The 25,051-nt window shown below is 44.9% G+C and overlaps 1 protein-coding gene across 1 annotated transcript in view; it reads left to right on the forward strand.

Annotated features, from left to right (window-relative positions):
* Positions 1 to 25,051, forward strand: part of LOC142188595 (NACHT, LRR and PYD domains-containing protein 12-like) — a 336,901-nt gene that overhangs the window by 22,245 nt on the left and 289,605 nt on the right. The window contains exons 6-7 of the mRNA XM_075261889.1: positions 6,282 to 7,980; positions 22,984 to 23,154. Of these exons, the coding sequence (XP_075117990.1) occupies positions 6,282 to 7,980; positions 22,984 to 23,154 (1,870 nt within the window). The remainder of the gene's footprint in view (positions 1 to 6,281; positions 7,981 to 22,983; positions 23,155 to 25,051) is intronic.

Consider the following 25,051-nt stretch of genomic DNA (forward strand, 5'->3'; position numbering starts at 1 on the left):
TTATTCTGCGGGTCGGTACAGTTACGGCGTGCAGCGTACAGTATAAGTAACCTGTTACCTTTATTCTGCGGGTCGGTACGGTTACGGCGTGCAGCGTACAGTATAAGTAACATGTTACCTTTATTCTGCAGGTTGGTACGGTTACGGCGTGCAGTGTATAGTATAAGTACCATGTTACCTTTATTCTGCAGGTCGGTACGGTTACGGTGATACCTCATTTATATGATTTTTTAATGCGTTGCTATTTGTGCAGTATATAATTCAATTTAGGGAAAAAAACAATTATTTTTGCATCGCCATCTTCTGAAAGGCATAACGTTTTTATTTTTCGCTAGACAGAGCTGGTTGAGGGCTTATTTTTTGCGGGATGACCTCTGCTTTTTATTGGTACCATTTTGGTTTTCATCTGACCACTTGATTACTTTTTATTGAACATTTTGTAAGGGAAAGGTGGTGAATAATCATTATTTTGTGGGGTTTTCTACGGGAGTTTTTTACGACATTCGCCGTTCGGGTTAAATAATGTTTTAATTTTATTGTTCAGGTTATTACAGACGCGGCGATACCAAATATGTGATGTTTTTTTCTATTTTTCTTTATTTTACATAATAAAACATTTTATATGGGAAAAACGGATTTTTGGGGCTTTATTTATTTCTATTTTATTTTAAACTTATTTAAACTTTATTTTTACTTTTTTGTAACTTTTTTTTCTGTCCCCATGGGATCGGCTGATCACTGCTTCACTATATATACGCTGCAATACACGTGTTACACGTGTATTGCAGAGTATAGGAAGCTGTCAGCCTGTGTAGACGCACAGGCTGACAGCTTCATTTACGGCAGGATCAACCAGGTACGAGGATGGGGTAAGTGAAGGGGCAGACCCGAGGTCACTGATCAGACCCCGGGCTGCCCCCTACGAACACCGGCACCCCCCGAAACCGGCGCGGGGGGTGCCGATCGGCACCATTTTTAAACTAAACCCCGGAGGTGCCGGCGGTCATGTTGACCGCTGGCATATCAGGGGTTAACACCCGCAATCGGACCCGGTTCCAACCGTGGGTGTTACGGGGCATTGTCAGCCGTGTATTACGGCTGACACCCGCAGTGCATGGTGGGCACACAGTTTGTGTGCGTACCATGCTTCCGCCGTAATAGTACTGCAGTTTGCGGCAAGTGCTTCCTGGCAGCGCCGTACTATTACGGCGGATGTCGGGAAGGGGTTAAGGGACTCATGAAAAAAATAAAAAACAAAGTGAAAAAAAAGGTGAAATTAATAAAGTTATAAAGGCCCCAAAATTCCCTTTTTCTACATAAAATGAATTAAATAAAAATTAAGAAAAATAAAACATATTTGGTATTGCCACGTCCTTAACAATTTTGTACGAAAAAAAACAGAAAAAAATATTTGATGTACATGGTGAACGTCGGGAAAAAAACCTAAAGAAACCGCAAGAAGTGATAATTTTTCGCCATCTTACCTTACAAAATCTGCTATAAAAAGTGATAAAGTCAAATGTACTGTACTCCAAAACAGTACCAATAAAAAGCACAGGTTGTCCCGCAAAAAATAAGCCCTCAATCAACTGTTAGGGACATCAAGGGGTCCTCATAATAGGGTATGTTGCAGAGTTACAAATCAAATATCAGGCCTGGAGAATTCTCTCTCACACACACACACACACACACACACACACACACACACACACACACACACACCTGGTGTATTAAGTGAGTTCTGATTTTAATGGTAGGAAAAGGTAGTTTAAATACAATACAGACAAGAGCAGGTTGGACTATAACATAACATCGTTGGCATTACATGATTGGTTAGAGTTGTAACCTAAACCTAGCCAGTGACTATTGGCTAAAGCCTACTGTAATCTCCATCTCATTATTACTATCCAAACTGGGATGGACTTTCTCATGAAACAAAGTCTAGCTGCATACAGTGCCTACAAGTAGTATTCAACCCCCTGCAGATTTAGCAGGTTTGATAAGATGCAAATAAGTTAGAGCCTTCAAACTTCAAACAAGAACAGGATTTATTAACAGATGCATAAATCTTACAAACCAAAAAGTTATGTTGCTCAGTTAAATTTTAATAAATTTTAAACATAAAAGTGTGGGTCAATTATTATTCAACCCCTAGGTGTAATATTTTGTGGAATAACCCTTGTTTGCAATTACAGCTAATAATCGTCTTTTATAAGACCTGATCAGGCCGGCACAGGTCTCTGGAGTTATCTTGGCCCACTCCTCCATGCAGATCTTCTCCAAGTTATCTAGGTTCTTTGGGTGTCTCATGTGGACTTTAATCTTGAGCTCCTTCCACAAGTTTTCAATTGGGTTAAGGTCAGGAGACTGACTAGGCCACTGCAACACTTTGATTTTTTCCCTCTTGAACCAGGCCTTGGTTTTCTTGGCTGTGTGCTTTGGGTCGTTGTCTTGTTGGAAGATGAAATGATGACCCATCTTAAGATCCTTGATGGAGGAGCAGAGGTTCTTGGCCAAAATCTCCAGGTAGGCCGTGCTATCCATCTTCCCATGGATGCGGACCAGATGGCCAGGCCTCTTGGCTGAGAAGCAGCCCCACAGCATGATGCTGCCACCACCATGCTTTACTGTAGGGATGGTATTCTTGGGGTCGTATGCAGTGCCATCCAGTCTCCAAACGTCACGTGTGTGGTTGGCACCAAAGATCTCGATCTTGGTCTCATCAGACCAGAGAACCTTGAACCAGTCTGTCTCAGAGTCCTCCAAGTGATCATGAGCAAACTGTAGACGAGCCTTGACATGACGCTTTGAAAGTAAAGGTACCTTACGGGCTCGTCTGGAACGGAGACCATTGCGGTGGAGTATGTTACTTATGGTATTGACTGAAACCAATGTCCCCACTGCCATGAGATCTTCCCGAAGCTCCTTCCTTGTTGTCCTTGGGTTAGCCTTGACTCTTCGGACAAGCCTGGCCTCGGCACGGGAGGAAACTTTCTAAGGCTGTCCAGGCGGTGGAAGGCTAACAGTAGTTCCATAAGCCTTCCATTTCCGGATGATGCTCCCAACAGTGGAGACAGGTAGGCCCAACTCCTTGGAAAGGGTTTTGTACCCCTTGCCAGCCTTGTGACCCTCCACCATCTTGTCTCTGATGGCCTTGGAGTGCTCCTTTGTCTTTCCCATGTTGACCATGTATGAGTGCTGTTCACAAGTTTGTGGAGGGTCTTAAATAGTCAGAAAAGGCTGGAAAAAGAGAGAATTAATCCAAACATGTGAAGCTCATTGTTCTTTGTGCCTGAACTACTTCTTAATACTTTAGGGGAACCAAACAGAATTCTGGTGGTTTGAGGGGTTGAATAATAAATGACCCTCTGAATAAACTTTTCACAATTTAAAAAAAAAAATTAAACAAAGAAATAACATTCTTTTTTGCTGCAGCGCATTTCACACTTCCAGGCTGAGCTACAGGCCAAATGTCACAATGCCAAGTTACTGCAGAATGTGTAAACCTGCTAAATCTGCAGGGGGTTGAATACTACTTGTAGGCACTGTATATCATGGCAAGAGAGATAATGATCACATGCTGGTCAGACCACTCAAATCAAATCAAACAAGCTTTATTGGCATGTCCGAATAGATATTTGGCATTGCTAAAGATAGTAAAGTGTGTGTGTGTGGGGGGGGGGGGGGAGTTGGATTCGGGTGGGTGAGTGGTGGGTATGGGGGGGTGGGGTGGGTGGTTTGGGGTATAACAGTCCGTGGAGTCTCGTCTTCCTCTTAGTTGGTGACCGCTATATGGGGAGGTGGGATGGGGTGGATGTATTGGGATAAATGTAACAGTCCGTGGAGTCTCATCTTCCTCTTGTTTGGTGACAGCTGGACACGTATTGGGCAGCGATCTCCAGTGGCCTCTTCTTCTCCCAGTAGGATGTAGAGTTTCCTCTTCTCATCTGCAGATATGAAGTCTGGGATGTGGGCAGAGAGTCTTTGGTAGTAGACGGCCCTCACAGCTGAGTATTTGGTGCAGTGTAGCAGGAAGTGGGTCTCATCTTCTAGGGCCCCCTGGTCACAGTGCTGGCACAGTCTGTTCTCCCATGGCTTGTACGTCTGCCTGTGTCGCCCCGTCTCCATCTCTAGGTTGTGGGCGCTCAGTCTGTACCGGCTCAGGGTCTGTCTGTGTTTGGGGTGGCGTACTCTCTCCAGGTAGGTGTCCATGGTGTAGTCCCTTTGTAGGGATTGGTACACGGTGAGTTTCTTGGAGTTATTTATTTAGTTTCTCCATTCTTCAATGCACCGCTCTCTGTTTGCCTCTGTGGTCGCCTTTATTTTGGCCTTGGTTATCATCTGTTGGTGTTTTTGGTTTGGTGGTTGGCTGTTGTTTGGTTGGTGAGTGTCTGGTTTGCTCAGGTGGCTTAGCCATGCTTGGTGGTGGTAGGAGTCAGGCTTGCTCCCCTGGATGTGTGCCTGGAAAGCTAGCACCCTCTTCTGTATGGTGAGCCATAGGGGGAGTCTGCCTAGCTTTGCCCTGCAGGCCATGTTGGAGGTGTTGCGATGGACATGGAGCAGGTATTTGCAGAACTCCAGGTGGAAGTTCTCTGTTGGGCTGGAATCCCACTTTGACTGGTGTTAGAGTTGTCATGGTTGTCAGGTATCTTACCCCAGGACCGACCAGGTAGATTGCACAGTCAGACATTACAGACAGATACACAAGTCATACTTCTGTGTGTCCGGACAGAGCTCTGCAAAGTTCCGCCCAGAGACCGTTTATTTTATAGCATTCAGATACAATAAACCAATTCATCATAATAATGGCATAATCCTGGCTCATGATATACTTATGGATATGATTTCATACGATTTCTAAGAAAAAGGGATGCAGAATGAGGGTATTTCCGGAACTGACCTCTTCCACAATTGTCTTTGACCACATGCTATACTCCCTCTTCCTAGATCCATTACCACACATCCTTTAACTCTGTATAAAACTGATAAATGTCTAAGAATAAAATATGTGTATTGGGTTATGGAACAACAACTTGTTTTGCTCATCTACTAAGAGTACAAAAGTTCATATAGAGGTAACATATGATCCAAAATGGAGTCACTACTGTTGAGCTCAAGCAAGCTAACTATAAGATTACTCTAACACTGGTCTGGGTAGGTGGCTGGGCCCCAAACCTCGCTGCCATAGAGAAGGATCGGGGAGATGACTGCGTCAAATATCTTCAGCCAGACCCTCACCGGTGGTTTGAGGTGGTACAGTTGTCTTCTGATGGCGTAGAAGGTTCTGCAGGCTTTTGCTTTCAGGGTTTCTATTGATGCTTTGAAGCTTCCTGATTGGCTGAGCTCCAGCCCCAGGTAGGTGTAGCTGTTGGTTTTCTCCAGTGTGGAGCCGTTCAGTGTGAATTGTGGGGTGGTGGAGGCTTTATTGTGGCCCTTCTTCTGAAATACCATGACTTTGGTCTTCTTCTGGTTGATGGGTAGGCCCATGTGGTGCTGAATTTTTCCAGCACTGACAGGCTTTCTTGGAGGTCTCTCTCGGTGGGGGCCAGGAGTAGGAGGTCGTCGGCGTATAGCAGGAACTTCACCTCCCGGTCGTTCAGGGTGAGGCCTGGGGTTGGTGAGGCCTCCAGGGCTATAGCCAGTTCATTGATATAGATGTTGAAGAGCATTGGGCTCAGGCTACAGCCTTGTCTGACCCCTCTGGCCTGTTGGAAGTATGCCGTCCTTTTCCCATTCACCTTCACACTACACTGGTTTCCGGTGTAGGAGCTCTTGATGACGTTGTGCGTTCTTCCTCCTATTCCACTCTCTAGGAGTTTTAGGAATAGGCCTGGGTGGCTGCATTGGTACAAAATACTAAAGAACATCTACTTGTACACCAAGAGGGGGCGCAATCCTGCAGGGGACTAATGTTATTACCAGGGAGGTTGGTAGGGTCCTACAGGACTCGAGCTCAAATATATATGTACCAAATTTTCAATATCGCTCCCTCTCTGTACATGCATTTGTGTGGTTATACAGTATATGAGTATACAGTTTGTGTCTATATATTTGGATATTTTTCTATTGTTTTTTTTTTTTCCTTTTTTGGCAACAGAAGTGGTTTATAGGGTGACGGCTGTTTTCTTTCCTATAATTTGAGTTTTTATTTTAGACACAATGAGGACAGTTTTGTAATTTATCTACAAATATGTGAACAGCCAAGAGGAGATGTAACATGGGAGAAATTGACTAGTGATCACATTTTTTTCAGCATCTTATTTTCACTTTTATTTCTACAGACATCCAGAATTGTCACAAGAAACATTTATATGAAAAAAGTGGGAAACTCACAGAGAACAACCCTCCGAGATGTGACCAGGGAGAGGAAAGTTTCTCCTTCTCTACACGTTATGTGAACCTCGTCATTGTCTCCACTCATCACTTTAGGGAACGTTCTCAGAATGAGCTCATAGAGACCGGGGCAAAACATGAGGAATATTTAAAGGAAAAACAAAATGAATTCCAGCGAATTTCACCCAACAAGATGTTCCGTTGGTGTCACCGATCCAGACTTGTACCACATATGGTAATGGTGAGCGGAGTGCCCGGTGTAGGGAAGACCACACTGATGCAGAAGTTTGTCTATGACTGGGTGAAGGGCGATCTCTATCAAAGATTCTCTTTTGTCTTTTTCTTCAAATTCCGAGAACTGAACAGACTGGATAAGGTTAGTCTGGAGACCATGATCCTTCACCAGTACCCATATCTGGAGGAGCAGCTGGAGAACATCTTACAAGATCCAGAGAAACTTCTCTTTATATTTGATGGATTAGATGAAAGCAATCATACAATGGATTTCACATCACGTCACTTGTGCTCTCATCCTAAACAGCTCGGACATTGTGGTCAGATGGTGGTTAGTTTGGTGAGAAAGTCTCTTCTTACTGGTTGTTCTGTCCTAATGACCAGTCGTCCAACCAGACTGACAGCAATTGATTGTATAGTTTTCCAGAGAATAGTAGAAATCACTGGGTTTCTTCCAGAAGAACGACAGATTTACTTTGAGAATTTCTTCTCCAACCCTGAACTGTCAGAGAAGGCTTTTACTTATGTGAAGCAGAATGCCACCTTGTACACGTTCTGTTACCTCCCGTCCTACTGCTGGATCATCTGTACTGTATTATCCAGAAGCTTCCAGACCACAAGTAGTGACCAGCAGGTGACATTATTACCCAGAACAGTCACACAACTCTTTGCCACATTTGTCGCCAACATTCTGTCCAATCACAGCCTGGAGAAAAGTGACGCTCAGAAGATCCTGCAGTCCATCGGATGGATGGCACAACATGGAGTCATGAATCACAGGATTATTTTTGAGGAACGAGATCTGGATTCTTTCCATGTTGAGAATAAGTCAAAGCTCTTATCAAGTTTTCTGATGGAATCGGAGGAACCTGTGACCTATTCCTTCTTACATCTCACTGTTCAGGAATTCTTCTCTGCCTTGGTCCATTACACTGATTATTCTCCTAAGAAGTTACAGAAATCACTAGAAGAAGCCAAATCCTATCCTGATGGACGTGGTGAGATGTTCCTCCGTTTCCTGTGTGGTCTATCAGACGCCATCACCAGGTCAATACTAACTGGATACCTGGACAAACAAGCAGCTCAGGCCTCCAGAGATGTGATCATTTGGCTGAAGAACTCCATTCTAGAAGAACAGAGGCTGGAGGAAAGTAAAGACAAGAAGCGACGTCTTCTCAGGACATTCTTCTATCTGTTTGAAACCCGGAATAAGGCTCTAGTGCTGGAATCATTGCAGTCATACAGAGGATTGGACCTTTCTGAAGTTCACATGTCAGCTCTAGACTGCACAGTGTTGGCATTCATCATGGAAACCTGCACAAATATAGAAGGACTGAGTATATCAGGATGTTCCTTAGACACTGAAGGATTGGAGAGACTTGTACCAGTGTTACATAACCTGCAGATTCTGAGGTAAATACTATTATATTTTATCTATCTGTGGTATTAAGGTTCTGACAAACATCTGATACACTTATTGTATTATACATCATGTCTGTTGGGTCCTATTATGTAGTAGATGGGGTCAGATTCCTGTGGTGATGTTAGTGAGGACCGGGCTGAGCAGTAGATGGAGGGTCTTGTAGATATAAATACAGATCTACAATATTTCATGTGTTACATATATTTCTCTATATTATAAAAAAGAATTATTGTCTGTCTGTTCTCTATGCGCGACCAAATGACTGGACCGATCTTCACCAAATTTGGTACAGAGATACTTCAGGTATCCGGGAAGGTTTAAGATGAGACTCCAACTCGCTCGGATGTACCGTTGCTGGGATACAGCATTCCCAATACAATGACCCCCACCCCTTATCCAATACAAGGACAATCAGTGGTACCGCACACTAATAATAATTTTGGTGCTAACAAAAAAGGGTCCTTCAACCCAGAAACTTCAGTAGGGAATAATTTTGTTGCACACAATATTGGAGTGAATGAAAATATAGTTTTATTTTTACATGGTAGTTAACGCCATTGACACAATGCAAAGGTGATTGACAAAAAGTGACTAGATCCGCAATAAGTTTGACGTTTCGGTCCTTTAGAACTTCCTCAGAACAGATCTGTGTAGCCAAACAGAAGGTGAAGACTGGAAGCAGTAAGTACAAAGGTGGATGCGGTCTAGTTTAGTGAAGCAGCAAGTTAAATGAGTAGGCTTGACACCAAGCGTTCTCTTCATCAGAGCATACAAATACCAATGAACAAACTTGCCACTTTTTCTAATGCCCACAGAGACTTACATAATTCGAATCACCTGTGATCAATCAAATCACCATCTGAACTTTAACTCTGTCTAGTATACTGATGTGTTATACTCCCTACTTGTTCACATTAGCAAAAGGAAACGCTGCGGTATGGATGCATTACCTATACTTCTGCCGATTGTACCCCAATTTAGAACGTACTTAAGAGCTACATAGTCCAAATGTTACCCTAAACTGTAGAACCTAAATTGTATTAAACTCTCATATTAGAACAACAGTCTAGTAAGGTAAATATGAAAACCACATAGTTGGTAATGTTATTTAACATCAATTGTAGTAATATAAAGATAGCTTACCGCGCGGCATGTACATTAGTATCAACAGGATGCTGTTAGGAGTGGGTCCCGCAGGTTGCTATCATAGCGCACAGCGCCACCTGCGGGTCAGTCTAACCATCCAGCTGTCACCTTACTGAGCATGCTCAGACATATTGGAGCTGCTCACAAGCTAAGTGCCATTTCCCCCTATTGAGCATGAGCGGTGAGGTCATCATCTCCGCCCCTATTGGGCGGGGACTTCCCTTTAAATAGTGTAAGCCGACGCCCGCTGGGGGCACACACTTTGTCCACTAAAATTTTCTCAAAGTCCACAGAGTGAATGACAGTAGTTTTCAGGGATAGGCTCCAGTACTCAGGCAGGTTTCAGACTAGGCCTCTGTGTGGGGTTTCTCTGCTTCTCCTGGGTGCTGTTAGGTAGGACCTGTAAACCCTGAACTGTTAGATCTACACCAGGGCTAGGAGCGGTAGACGCCGTTTCAGCTTGTGGAGCTGCAGCAGGCATGGTCTCTGAGATAGCCTATGTGTAGTGTCTGACTTCATGTATGGCTCCTAGCTGTGTGCGGGAGCATGGGTGTGTGATGTCTCCAAACTGTGTGCAGGAGCATGCAAACTCTCTGGTAACTCCAAGCTGTGTGCAGGAGAATGTTCTAAGACTTCCGTGGTGGCCCCTAGCTGTCGCAGGGTAAGTGTGTGTGTGTTTGCTGGCCTGGGGTGAGTGTTAACCCTTGGCAGCCGTGTGTGTTTCACTTATACTGCTGCACCTGGCCAGTGAGCTAAACTGGCAGGATTTTAGTTGCACCTTGTTCACATGGAGTACCATAAAAAATCACTAAAGTTTAAGCAAAAATTACATAAAATACACATATAACAATACAACATATTACAAAAATACAAACGGGGGCGACTGAAATACCCAAAAGATCAGAGTGAAGATGGGAATGATGGTAAGTATGCACAATAATAAAAAAAAATAAAATAAATAAATAAGTTAAAGTAAATAACAGACACAGGCCCGCAAATGTACAATGAACAGCAGATATAAGTGCAGCAGAAAGAAGACCACTGTGTAGTGCTATAATAGCACAAGCCATATACCACAATTGTTAATCCCTGCCAAATTATAATGAATGTACAGGCCCATGAATAATGAAAGAGCGAGATTATAACAACAATTGCATACAGACCGTGTAGGCCCAAGGGCAGATATCCCACTCCACTCCGCACCCGACGCGCGTTTCGCCCGTTAGGGCTTTGTCAAGGGCCCTAACGGGCGAAACGCGCGTCGGGTGCGGAGTGGAGTGGGATATCTGGCCTTGGGCTCATGTAGACTGCCGTCATCTCAGGGGTTAACGCCCGTGATCGGATCCGGTTACGACCGCGGGTGTTATGGGGCATTGTCAGCCGTAACATACGGCTGACACCTGCAGTGCATGGTGTGCACAGTTTCTGTGTGCGCAGCATGCAGCCGCCGTACTAGTACGGTGGTTTGTGGGAAGTCCTTCCCAGCAGCGCCGTACTATTACGGTGGATGTCGGGAAAGGGTTAAAGGTCGAATAGTGCATCCAATGAATTCAATGAAATTATCCAAGAAGGGATAGCATTAGGGGTATTTACTCAAAAACAATCGCAATATTTAATTAATAGTATTCCAATAATTCCAATCTTCTATGGATTACCAAAAATCCACAAAGGGGTTAATCCCCCCCCCCCATGCGCCCCATTATCTCAAGTATGGGATCTCTAAACGAGGAACTAGCCTCCTGGCTTGATCAAATCTTGCAGCCATCAGTTTCCCGCTTACCTGAATTCATTAGGGACAGTAAGGAGATATTACATATCTTATTATTAACTTTGAGTGGCAGGATAGTTTTTTGTGGCTCACATGTGATGTGTGTGCCCTTTACTCCTGCATTCTCCATACGCTGGCAGTTGAAGCTTTAGCCCATTACCTGTATAAATACAGCTCCTACTCGGAAGAAACCATTGAATTTATTTTAATGGTAACATATTTACTCAAGCATAATTTTATTACTTTTAACAAAACATTTTATTTACAGACTTGCGGAGCGCCTATGGGCACTCCGTTCTCACCATCCATTGCAAACCTGTACATGGTTTATTGGGAGGGAAAATTCATTTATACACATTCTAATCCTTTTTTTTTTTTTTTTTTCACTGGTATGGGTGCTACATAGATGATCTGCTCCTTGTTTGGTCTGGGGGTATAGCGCCCATACCAGGGTTTATTTCTTATTTAAATCACAATTCATTTAATTTACAGTTCACACATTCTTTTCATTTACATCAAATTAATTTTTTGGATTTAACTTTATCAGGTGATGTGAACAACAAAACTGTAACAATGCTAGTTACAGTATCAGATTTGGAGTCCAAATGGTACAGTATTTAAATAATAATAAATGGAGGATAAGTACCTCAGAGGTAAAAGAAACCGTGGTCAGACGTTTGCCGAGATCGGTACACAGGAGGAGCAGATCAATCGTAGTCAGGCATTAGCAAGGTTCGGTACACAGGAGGAGCAGATCAACCGTAGTCAGGCGTTAGCAAGGTTCGGTACACAGGAGGAGCAGATCAACCGTAGTCAGGCGTTAGCAAGGTTCGGTACACAGGAGGAGCAGATCAACCGTAGTCAGGCGTTAGCAAGGTTCGGTACACAGGAGGAGCAAGGCAGTGGTGAGGTTCAGGGCAACACAGAGCAGACAGCCAGAATAATCAGGCACAGGATGGAGTGAGCTGTGAGTTTATATAGGACGGGCTAAACTGTGATTGGCCACAGAACAGGTGATCTTAATAAACCAATTACTCCAACAGAAGAGACCAGACAAGGTAAAGCACAGAACAAAACAGGATTCCAAATAGTACAATGGTTAAGGCCGCAGAACATAGCCAGGACGTCATGGGTTCAAGACCCAGTGAGTTCAGTTTGTGACAAAAACTGTCAACACGGGGGGGCCACACGATGGCTCAGTGGTTAGCACTGCAGCCTTGCAGTGCTGGAGTCCTGGTGTTCAAATCCCACCAAGGGCATAAAACCATCTGCAAGGAGTTTGTATGTTCTCCCCGTGTTTGCATGGATTTCCATCCCATATTCCAAAATAAAGACATACTGATAGGGAGAAATGTACATTGTGAGCTCTATGTGGGGCTCACAATCTACATTTAAAAAAAAAACAAAAAAAAAAAACCTGTCAACACCTTGTTGTACAGAAAGCCTACTGCCGGCAATACAGTATTGAGAGCTGACAGTTGTCATCCTGCTCATGTGATTAAGTCCATTCCTATGGGTGAATTTGTGAGTAGAGATGAGCGAACAGTGTTCTATCGAACACACGTTCGATCGGATATCACGATGTTCGCCATGTTCGAATCGAACACCGCGTGATAAAGTGGGCCATAACTCGGGGAGGTGGGACAGGAACTACAACACCGGTGACATTGAAAAAAATAGTAAAAACCCATTGGCTGTTGAAAACATGTGACCTCTGATTTAAAAGAACAGCGCCGCCCAGGTTCGCGTCATTCTGAGCTTGTAATTCACTGAGGACGGAGGTCTCCGTCCATTTAGCTAGGGATTAGATTCTGGTAGGCAGGGATAGAATAGGATAGGAAGGAGAAGACAACCAACAGCTCTTGTAAGAGCTAAATTCCAGGGAGAAGCTTGTCAGTGTAACGTGGCACTGACAGGCTCAATCGGTGCAAGTGTATTCCTGTATACCCTATATACCCCCGATCCACATTCCAACAGTGTGCCCCCCCCACCTTCACCCCAGAAACTAACTTCAATACACTGTAAATCCCCTAACAATAGAATTGGGGCTACATACACCCTCAATTCTTGCTACTGCCATATAGTGCCAGTTTCTGAGTGGGAATTCAAAGAATATATTGGGGCTGCATACACTCTCAATTCTTGCTACTGCCATAAAGTGCCAGGGTCTGACTGTAAATTCAAAAAAGATATTGGGGCTTTCATACCATCCTCAATACTTGCTATTGGCATATAGTGCCAGTTTCTGATTGTTAATTCCCAAAATATATTGGGGCCTTCATGCAACCCTCAATTGTTGCTATAGGCATATAGTGCCAGTTTTGGAGTGTGAATTCCCCTAATATATTGGGGGCTGCATCCCCCCCATAATTTGTTGATATTCGCATAAACACCCAGGTTCTGAGTGTTAATCCCACCCAATAAATTGGGGCCTGCATACACCCTCAATTTATTGGTATTGGCATATACACTCAGGTTCTGAGTGTGTTTAAGCAAGGAAAGCATATTAAAATGCGCAAGGCTCCCGGAAAGGGACGTGGATGAGGTCGGGGGAATGGTTCTGGGGAGCAAGTTAGCGATGAAGCCACAGGGTGTCCCGTGCCTACTCCTGTGGCGCAGCAAGCATTGCGCCGCTCCACAGTGCCGGGGTTGCTTGCCACATTAACTAAGCTGCAGGGTACAAACCTTAGTAGGCCTGAGAACCAGGAACAGGTCTTGCAATGGCTGTCGGATAACGCTTACAGCACATTGTCCACCAGCCAGTCAGCCTCTGCCTCCTCTCCTCCTCTTACCCAACAGTCTTGTCCTCCTTCCTCCCAAAATTCCCAATCTTCACAGAACAATAACCCCAACTGTCCCTGCTCCCCAGAGCTGTTCTCCCTTCCTTTGACTGTACCGCAACCTGCACCTCCATTTCACGATTCCACGGACCTAACAGACGAGTATCTGTGTCCAGATGCTCAAACACTGGAGTCTCCTCCATTTCCATTCGATTTGGTGGCGGATGACCAGCAGCCCACCCTCATCGACGACGATGAGACGCAGTTGCCGTCAGGGCAGCCAGTTGACATGCGCATTGTGCAGGAGGAGGAGGTGAGACAGGAGTTGGAAGAGGAGGTGGTGGACAACGAGGACACTGACCCCTACCTGGACAGGGCGGATGTCAAGCGGAGAAAGTAGTGTGGATGTTGAGGCAGATGCATCACCAAAAAGGGTAGCTAGAGGCAGAGGTCAGCAGCTTAGGCGAAGCCAGGCCACACCCGGAATCTCCCAAGATGTTCCAGTTTGTACCCAGCCCCGAAAAACTCCCACCTCGAGTGCACGTTTCACGAAGGTGTGGAGTTTTTTCAAGGAATGCGCCGAAGACAGATATAGTGTTGTCTGCACAATTTGCCTCTCAATTGAGTAGGGGCTCTGAGAAGAGCAACCTGTCTACCACTTCAATGCACCGTCATTTGGAATCCAAGCACTGGAATCAGTGGCAGGCAGCAATGGCAGGACAAACGTCGCCCGCCGTTCATGCCACTGCCTCTGCTACTGCTCACAGTGCTGGCGATGCACTCCAGAGGACGAGCCAGGACACCACTTCATCTGCCTCCGCCACTTTGTTGACTTCTCCCTCATCCTCCCCTGTTCCTGTCTTATCTCCTTCTCCTGCACCATCAAAGGCACCATCAGGCGCTTCTTTACAACAACCCACCATCTCTCAGACATTGGAGCGGCGGCAGAAATACACTGCTAACCACCCACACGTGCAAACCTTGAACGCCAACATCGCTAAACTGCTGGCCCAGGAGATGTTGGCGTTCCGGCTTGTTGAAACTCCCGCCTTCCTGGACCTGATGGCAACTGCGGCACCTCGCTATGCCGTCCCTAGCCGTCACTACTTCTCTCGGTGTGCCGTCCCCGCCTTGCACCAGCACGTATCACTTAACATCAGGCGGGCCCTTAGTTCTGCGATTTGCACAAAGATCCACTTGACCACCGACGCGTGGACAAGTGCATGAGGACAGGGATGCTACATTTCACTGACGGCACACTGGGTGAATGTAGTTGAGGCTGGGACTGCTTCCCAAACTGGCCCGGTGTACCTCGTCTCCCCGCCTAACATTCCTGGCAGGGACACGGGAAGAACACCCTCCTCCTCCTTCTCCTCCTCCGTCTCCACCGTCTCCTCCTCCGCTGTTAGATTGACCCCAGCTACGAGTTGGAAACGTTGCAGCACTGGCGTTGGTAGACGTCAGCAGGCCGTGCTGAAGCTGATCAGCTTGGGGGACAGATAGCACACTGCCTCCGAGGTGAGGGTTGCCCTCCTCGATGAGACGGCAATATGGTTTGAGCCGCTGCACCTGGGCCCAGGCATGGTCGTTTGTGATAACGGCCGGAACCTGGTAGCAGCTCTGGAGCTTGCCGGACTCCAACATGTTCCATGCCTGGCCCACATCTTCAACCTAGTGGTGCAACGTTTCCTAAAGAGCTACCGAAATGTTCCGGAGCTACTGGTGAAAGTGCGGCGTATTCAGGAAGGCCTACAACCTCCAATAACACTATCACCTCACTGCCATCTGTACAGTCATCCCCTCTCCTTCTGTCTCTATCCCCTTTCCTCCATAGATTGTGAGCCCTCGCGGGCAGGGCCCTCTACCCCACTATGTCAGGCAATCTATAAAGGTCAGGTAGGCTGGGAGTGTCCCACAGAGGGGTCTCTGCAGGGGTGTCACTGTCAGGGTTGCCACTGTGTGCAAAAATATAGGTCAGGTAGCACTCAGGTCATGAGCTATGGAAGGGTGCGTTCTATGAGGGACTGGCAACCTCCCCAATTGATTCAGCAAAAAGACAAAATTGAACTGCTCTCCAGTAGAGGTTATACTTCTTAATAATTTACACAAACACTTGTTCATCACTGAGACAGATTTATTATATATTGTAAACCTCTTTTCAGGCACAACCGGCAGAAAAAGACAATTTTTGTTGCGCAAAAAAATGTTTTGTGCAACAAAATTGTAACTTTTTTACTCATGCGTTGTTGTCGCACTTTGCCCAAAAATGCACACACCTGGAAGTTATGAGTCCGGGGTCATGAAGACTGAGGATAAAGAAGACCTTTCATGTCCTCTAACATCAGCAGTATTATATGCCGCTAGAAAGCTGACAGTGTGTGGGGGCTACACGGTGGCTCAGTGGTTAGCACTGCAGCCTTGCAGCGCTGGAGTCCTGGGTTCGAATCCTGCCAGGAACGACATCTGCAAGGAGTTTGTATCTTCTCCCTGTGTTTGCGTGGATTTCCTCACATTCTACAAAGACATACTGATACAAAGACTATATTGTACAATCTACATGAAAAGAAAAAGAGAAAATAAAAGCTGACAGTGTGAGGAATTCAGCGACTCCATACAGATGATCAGTATGGGGGACAGGTGTCAGCCTTCTATCATCTGATATTTATAGGAGATAGACCATAAAGAAATAAGAAAATCCAAACAACTCCCTTCATTAATGTCAGAATACTGGCATGAGCAATAGCTGAAATCTAAAGCTGTAGTTGACAGGTCTATATCTCAATTCTGTCACACAGGACCTCCTGAGATGTATCAAAAATACTAAGAGGCCAGAGCCTGACACCGCGCCTCTTATTAATTCTGGTGCAAGCCAGCAACATGTCACATATATACTACCTGACTACAGAACATGTCACTTACATATTGTTAGGATAACAGATGCAGTTCAGAGCCAAAGTGCGAACCAGTACTAGATACACTGATTTAAATGGTCAACACGGCGTTGTGTGTTTAACTCCCCCCAGGCCACACCAACTCCAACCCCACAATGGTGTTCACCAGAGCCCCCAATGGTGGGCATGGACTTGGCTGCACTGCTGGTCAGAGTGGTAGTGGTTGGGAAATGCCAAACACACAGCACACCACAAATCACAGTAAACCAGACACTGAGATCTCTTACCAGCAGATGTTACAGGTTACATGGTTACATAGTAGATGAGGTTGGATGAAGACATCAGTCCATCAAGTCCAACCTATAACCCTACAATGTTGATCCAGGGGAAGGCAAAAAAAACCCATGAAGCTCATGCCAATTGCCCCATTTCAGGGGGAAAAAAATCCCTTCCTGACTCCAATCTGGCAGTCAGTATAAAAACCCTGGCTTTAAATTGCCCCATTTCAGAGGAAAAAATTCCTTTCCAACTCCAATCTGGCAGTCAGTATAAAAACCCTGGCTGAATGTGATCTTATAATCTAGAATCGTAATCATCCGTAATATTGTTCTCTTCGAGAAAGGCATCCAAGCAGTGGCGTAACTACCACCATAGCAGCAGAGGCAGCTGCCACAGGGCACGGGACATTAGGGGCCCAGTGACAGCCGCTACTGCTGCTATCATTATACTCGGGGGTCATTATTGCCCAGTGCCCCAGCACTTTCAGGGGCCCCCTGTTGGTGGAATACTTTCCCTATTAATATGTCTGAAGCTGCAGCAACGGCTGATACACAGAAGCTGCAGGTCAGGCTCCACTCAGCACTCTCAGGACGCTTTCCCCCCCCCCTTTCTCTAGCTGTCCTCTGCCCACCAATGAGAGGGCTGAGGAGAGCCCAGGAGGAGGGGCTTATCCCTATACAGAAAATGGACCCCTGCCGAGCTGCTACCGTCCTATACACAAGAGAAGAAGCTCCAGGAAAGTGAAACTAAAAAAAGAAAACACAGGTACACAGGACATACTGGGGTTACTATGCTTATTAATATCAGGCATTTGGGATGATTAATTTTGTTTTAGTAACTCCATGTGCCTCATATTAATAGCAATTAACCCCATCATGTCCCTCATATTAACCCCTTATAACAACTTATAACAACATCACATCTCTCCGCTTTTTATAAAAATAAATAAATAAAATGCAAACATTATAAATGGACAATAAATAAAAGGTCCGAACTGACAAGAAAATTTTTACTGCAGAACATAGCCCCTGAGGTGCGCTGGTGACCTTTGACTCGTCCTTGTCGGGTAGCGTTGAGACATCTCGTTATCAGAAACAGTCTGTGAATTTTCGGAGGTGTCTCTTGTTGGTGTTGCTGAACCAGTTGTACCTGGTGAAATTTCCCCATCATCTGTCTCCTCTGCACTTGCTCCTGGGTTGTAGTCACAAAGCTTTTTAAAATTAGATATATTTCGTGTGACTTGATGACCCTGGCGTTGAGCAGTAACCATGTTGCCTTTGACGTGTGTGACTTGAAAGGGTTCTGGATGATAAGGGGATGATAACTTGTCACTGGGTCTCAGCCTTATAACAAGGACCTAGTCTCCCACGTCCAGCTGTTTGAAGCGACAACTTCTCTTATCTGCATATCTTTTCATCCTGCCTTTGGCAAGGGAATCATTGAGGACCAATGGAGTCTGGACGTGAACTACTGGGATGTTTGGAAGCTTAATGCGCAAAGGCCTGCCGAAAAGCGCAGTCGCCGGAGGAGTTCCTGTAGTAGAGTGTGGGGTGGCTCTGTACTGTCTAAGGAATCTGTATAATTCTTGCTGCAAATCCTTGTGTTCCATGGTAGCAATCCGAAGAGTTTTGTTGATTGATTGCATGAAGCGCTCCACTTCACCATTGGCTTGAGGCCAGTAAGGAGTTATTCTCCTGTGGTTAAAACCAAGATAAGTTGCAAAAGACTGAAAATCTGCACTATTGAAAGGTGGCCCATTGTCAGTCTTCACTGTTTCAGGTATGCCATATGCAGAGAAGATCTTGCCCAGTTTTGGTATGACAACTCTTGCAGAGGTGGTGGAAACAGGTTCAACGACTGGAAACCTAGAAAAAATCATCTATGACAACCAGTAAATAGGAATGATCTGGCAAAGTGCAGAAATCAACACTCACAGCAGTCCATGGATTGTCTGGCAGAGGTGTCATTTGTACTGGTGCTCGGCTATGGTCCACCGTAGTTGCTTGGCAAGGTATACATGTGGCAATAAGAGCTTCCACTTGTTTATCTAGTCCAGGAAACCATACTTTCTCCCTAAGTAACTGCTTTGTTTTAACTACACCTTGATGGGCCTCGTGCCAGATCGATCACTCTACTCTGAAGTTTCTGAGGTATGACCAGGCGGTTGTCACGCAGTAGTATGTTTGAGTCAGATACAGAGAGAGAGTGTCTTGCATTAAAGAAGGCCTGTAAATATGCTGTTTGGCCCTGCGGTTGAAGACGAGTGTCAGCTAGAAAAGAGTTCCAGTTCTTAGACCGAACAGTGTCAATTACCAACTGAAGTTGGGGATCAGAATCCACCGCATGTTTAATTTCTTCGAGGGTCATTGCTCTTGGCACAGAATGGGTAACAATGAAATTTACAGGCTCCTCAGCTAAGACAGTGGCGGGCAAGTCATCTTTGGTAGACTGTGGTGAAGGGTGTCTTGAAAAATAGTCTGCAGGGTTCCCAGCTCCTGCCTCATATCTCAAGTGAAAGCGATAGTTCTGCAGGCGGAGTAGCCAGCGTTCAAGTCGTGGGGGTGGCTTTGATGAATGTTTATTGAAGATTGGAATGAGTGGTTTATGATCACTGACCACTGTGAATGGACAACCAAAGAGGTAAAGATGAAAATGAAGGCATCCCCATACAACTGTGAGCGCTTCCCTCTCAGTTTGAGAATAGCGCTGTTCCGTTTCTGTTAAAGCCTTTCTCGCATAGGAGACTGTAGAGATACTGCCAGTTTGGACATCTGAGTTAAAATTGCACCAAGGCCTACAGGACTGGCATCCACAATGAGCTCAGTAGACTTTAGTGGGTCAAAATAGGCCATGACTGTGTCACTAGAAAGACTGGACTTTAGTGTATCAAATGCTGATTGATGTTCGACTGTCCATGACCAAGGAGTATCCTTTTTAGTGAGTTGTCGTAGGGGTTCAGAAACAGTAGCCAGATCAGGTATGAATCGTCCACAGTATGTGACCAGACCAAGAAAACTTCGAACATCTGAGACATTTTGTGGCTGGCTAGCAGAGGTTATGGCTGCTACTTTCTCAGGGTCCGCAGAAACACCGTTTTCAGAAAAAATGTAGCCAAAAAAGCCAATGACGTCTTGTTGAACTCGCATTTTGACGGATTTACGGTTAAATTGCAGGTTTGCAGTCTCTGAAAGACTTGTTCTAGGTGATTGCCATGTTCCTCTTGGGTTGTGCCAAAGATAAGGATGTCATCACTAACATTGAGGACTCCAGGTATTCCTGAAAGAACCTGCCTGATAACATTCTGAAAGATTTCTGCAGCCGATGAAATGCCAAAATTCAGCCTCTTGAACCTTCTTAGACCGACATGAGTGCTAAAAGTTGTGATATATCTGGAGTCTGGGTGCAATTCAAGCTGATGATAACCAGATTTTAGATCAATTTTTGAGAATACTTTTGCACCATTTAGATCTGTGAGAATGTCATCAATGGTAGGCGTAATGTGCCTTTCTCTTTGAATGGCTCGATTGGCATGTCGCATATCCACACATAACCTGATTTTACCAGGCTGCTTAGGTTTAGGCGCAACAACAATTGGTGAGACCCAGGGAGTTGGGCCCTCCACACGTTCAATAACATCATCTGTCTCCAGGTCTTGTAGCTCTTTCTCCACCAGCTTGCGGACATGGAATGGGATGCGCCTGTGAGGTTGAACTGATGGCTGGACTGACTGGTCAATGTGTAATTTCACTTGAAAGTCTTTCCGCTTTCCTAGGCCTTGAAAGAGTTGAGGATATTTCTGCCTAATAGTTTGGACAGAAGAGTGTGTTACGCTGTTTGCCAGTTTCACTAGGCCCAGAGATACCGCACTACTGCAGCTGAGAAGAGTCTGCAGAACACTCCACTACATAGAAAGTGTCCGTGATGGATTTCCCATCAGCCGTTAGTAATGCCTGAAATTTGCCACATAGGGGTAATGCAGTAGCTGAACCATAAGGATATATCTTCAGGTTAGTACATTGCAAAGCAGGTTTGTTCTGTAGCTGGCTATAAGTGGCATGACTAATAACATTGACAGACGCCCCTGTATCTACCAGTGTCTCCACCGGATTGCCATGTATTAAGATGACTTGTTTGGGATTAGACATTGCATGCACCTTGTGAGACCCCTCAGTCACTGAGAATAAGTAGGTGCTGCTGGGCTGATCAGCAGGGGACACTGACTGCACTGCCTGAACTTTCTGTGGCCAGGCTTGTTTAGCAGAGAGAGAAGATTGTGATTTTGATCTGCAGACTTTTGCAAAGTGATTTTGTTTCCCACAGTTATGACAAGTTACTCCCTTTGCTGGGCATGGTTTCTGATGAGGATAAGGACCTCCACAGTTGTAGCAGGCTGCAGCCTGTGTGTGAGGCACATGTGGCTTCTGAGTGAGCTTTGCTACAGAAGATGGCTGCTCTGGTATACAGTCTGTGTTCTCTATAAGTTTAGCTTGATTCTCTGCTGCATCATGAATACGTGCAATGTCCAGTAGCTTTGCTAAAGTCATGGTGGGATCTCTGAGTGCTTGTCTCCTTAACTTAGAGGACACACAACCTTGTATGATTTGCATCAGAATTTCCTTGTCTATATCTGCAAATTCACAGTAAGCTGCAAGTTGTCTTAAGCGGACATGATATTCATCAATGGTTTCTGTTGCTGACTGTTTTGACTGTCTAAACCTGAAAATTTCAAAAGCTGCATTTATGTCTGGAGAGAAATGCTTAGTTAGTGCTGCTTTGCTTAGCTCATAGTCACTGTCCTCCCCTGTATTGGGCAGAGTTGTGCAGATATCATAGACTTGCTCCCCTGCATAGTGTAACAACATGGCTTTCTTTCTTGCATTGTCAGTAATGTTCATTGCTTGCAGGAATATCTCAAAGCGTTTCAGCCATTTATTCCAGCCTGCTGCTAAATTTGCTTGGGGCTGGTGCACATCAAATACAGCAAAGGAGGGTAAGCCGGCCATGGCGGGTGCTGGGATTGCAGCCTTGTAAACAGTTTCTGTAGCAGTGAAATACCTTTAGCTGATGATTCTTAATCCTCGTCGCCAATTGTAGTGTTGTAGTGAGGATGCCGGTCTTCTGGAATAAGTCCACTATGAGATGGTTACTGTTATAGATCAGAACACTTTATTCCATGCTTCCATCATGGCTCCCTGTCTAACAACTCCTCCCCCTAAGCTCAGCTCCTCCTCCATTACTAAATCACTGTTGCTAGGCAGACAAAGAAGAATAAGTTAGCAGAACATACAGAACTTACTTATAAGAAAATCACACTGATCTGTGTATCTAATCCTATCCTGTGTGATACTGTATACTGAGCTGTGTATCTAATCCTATCCTGTGTGATACTGTATACTGAGCTGTGTATCTAATCCTATCCTGTGTGATACTGTATTCTGAGCTGTGTATCTAATCCTATCCTGTGTGATACTGTATACTGACCTGTGTATCTAATCCTATCCTGTGTGATACTGTATACTGAGCTGTGTATCTAATCCTATCCTGTGTGATACTGTACACTGAGCTGTGTATCTAATCCTATCCTGTGTGATACTGTATACTGAGCTGTGTATCTAATCCTATCCTGTGTGATACTGTATACTGAGCTGTGTATCTAATCCTATCCTGTGTGATACTGTATACTGAGCTGTGTATCTAATCCTATCCTGTGTGATACTGTATTCTGAGCTGTGTATCTAATCCTATCCTGTGTGATACTGTATACTGACCTGTGTATCTAATCCTATCCTGTGTGATACTGTATGCTGAGCTGTGTATCTAATCCTATCCTGTGTGATACTGTATACTGAGCTGTGTATCTAATCCTATCCTGTGTGATACTGTATACTGAGCTGTGTATCTAATCCTATCCTGTGTGATACTGTATACTGAGCTGTGTATCTAATCCTATCCTGTGTGATACTGTATACTGAGCTGTGTATCTAATCCTATCCTGTGTGATACTGTATACTGAGCTGTGTATCTAATCCTATCCTGTGTGATACTGTACACTGAGCTGTGTATCTAATCCTATCCTGTGTGATACAGCTGCTGATACATCACTCACATCTCATCTTCTTATTCTTACAGTTTCGCTTATAATCGTCTACCAGACACTTCCTGCACCCAGTTGGCCTCTGTAATAAGGAATAACCGGTCCCTGAAGATACTTGACCTGTCCTATAACCGTCTGTCCGGTCCTCACTTCAGTGACGTGATGGCCGCTCTGTCCAGTCCAGCCTGCAGGATAGAGGAATTACGGTGAGTATAAGAGATGTGCAGAGGAGGAGACATGCGTGGACAAGTTATACAGGGATGTTATACTATTTTATGTTCCTCTGCATCATTGTTATGTCTATGAGATAAACTGCTGACTGCACATTCATATGTGACGTCTCTACAGAGCTGTGTATCTAATCCTATTCTGTGTGATACTGTATACGGATGTAACACTCAGGAGGGCCAGAGCTGGTATCACGGGTAATATATCAGATGTGGCCGGCTTGTAGGTAGTCCCTGGGTCCCAAAAGGTGCACAAAATTTCCTTTTTGATGTCCCTGACTACCCACCCCCACGTGGTACCTGACAATGACAACAGACAACCAGGTCTCGGGGGTAGTCGTTGCTCTTTTACTAGCAGGACAAGGTAATACAAATGTACATATGGAGTAATTCTTCACATACAATACAGTGATGCCTGTAGGAGTGTCCAGTTAGCAGGTGATAGAGCTTGGAGCGGGAATGCTTTGGATAGTTTAATTAGTAGTTGCTTGGGTAGTTAAACTTGTATATACTGGTAAAGATGGCCTGTATCCAGGGGGTTAGTCCTCAACAAACTGGGTACACGTATGTAGGAGAGGAAATAGGGGTGTCGACAGCGGTAGACCCTCAAATTCTGCCAGACTAGCTGTGGGCTTCTTAAATATAGATTTGTCCCAAAGACTTACTTGAATAGAGAGATACGTGTAGAGGTCCCAGATGTATGGATAAGCAGGTCCATATCCTTTAGTACTTGTAGACTTGGAAATTCAGAGGAAAACACTCTCTGAGGAGGATCTTGAGTACAGAGGGAAAGACATCTCTGTTTGAAATCCCCTGATGCTTGGCTGCCATTTTCAACTCCACATGTCTAGAACTCTTCACACAAAAGACCAAGACAAAGGGTTCCCAACCCCGTCTAGAGAGGCTGTGACTCCTCCTCCTTCAGGCCAGTCAAGGGAGCTTGATTGGTCCTGAAGGTCACCTGATCATACTGGACACTCCTTTACATTGGCAACATAAATTACAATGGGAAGTATAGGCAGACGTAGTTCACAAAACATCCACAAGATGGCGCATTAATAGATCCCCAAGTGTACTGGCTATGGTGAAATAGAAATTGTCATGCCCCAGGACTTTGTTCATTCACTGACATCTATCTGTGATATTATGTTTTGCCTTTTTTAGTTTGTCCCTCCTGTGTCTCTGTACACTTAGGTGTGTGTAATAGCTCCTCCCAGCTCTCTCTGTGTATGTGTTAGTTCATCTTGATGCATGTAACATGTCTGCACAGCCCCTGGAAACTTATCATTTTTTCACCTGCTGTAATAAGGATTTAACAAGATTTACCTGGAATAAAGCATCTGGAATCTTACCTACTCCTATTCAGCTGATTTGAACACTGTCTGACAATGTATCTCAAAGAAACATGAAATAGTGATCATGGGAGACTTCAATTACCCTGACATTCATTGGGAAACCCACACAGCCAAGAGTAAAGGCTCCATCAAATTTTTATCCTCTCTAGCAGACAACTTCATTGCCCAGCTAGTAGAAGAAAACACGAGAGGAACATCCATTTTGGACCTAGTCCTAACCAACAAAGAGCACATGGTTAAGGGTCTACGAGTAGCAGGGACACTGGGATTCAGCGATCATGCTATACTTGAGTTTGGGGTTGCAAGAAGAAGAAGACCTGAGAAGACACAGACTTCAAGGCTCGACTTTAGCAGGGCAGACTTCAAGAGCCTGAAGGCAAGGGTTAGCAGAATTCCATGGTGCAAAATTCTTAAGCACAAAAATGCACATGAAGGGTGGGAAATCTTCTGTAGGGAAATCATTAAAGCACAGGAACTAACAATACCTAGAAGGAAGAAAAATGGGAAGCACCTAAAAATAT

The sequence above is a fragment of the Leptodactylus fuscus genome, unplaced genomic scaffold, assembly GCF_031893055.1.
Source record: "Leptodactylus fuscus isolate aLepFus1 unplaced genomic scaffold, aLepFus1.hap2 HAP2_SCAFFOLD_57, whole genome shotgun sequence".
Lineage (NCBI taxonomy): Eukaryota > Metazoa > Chordata > Amphibia > Anura > Leptodactylidae > Leptodactylus > Leptodactylus fuscus.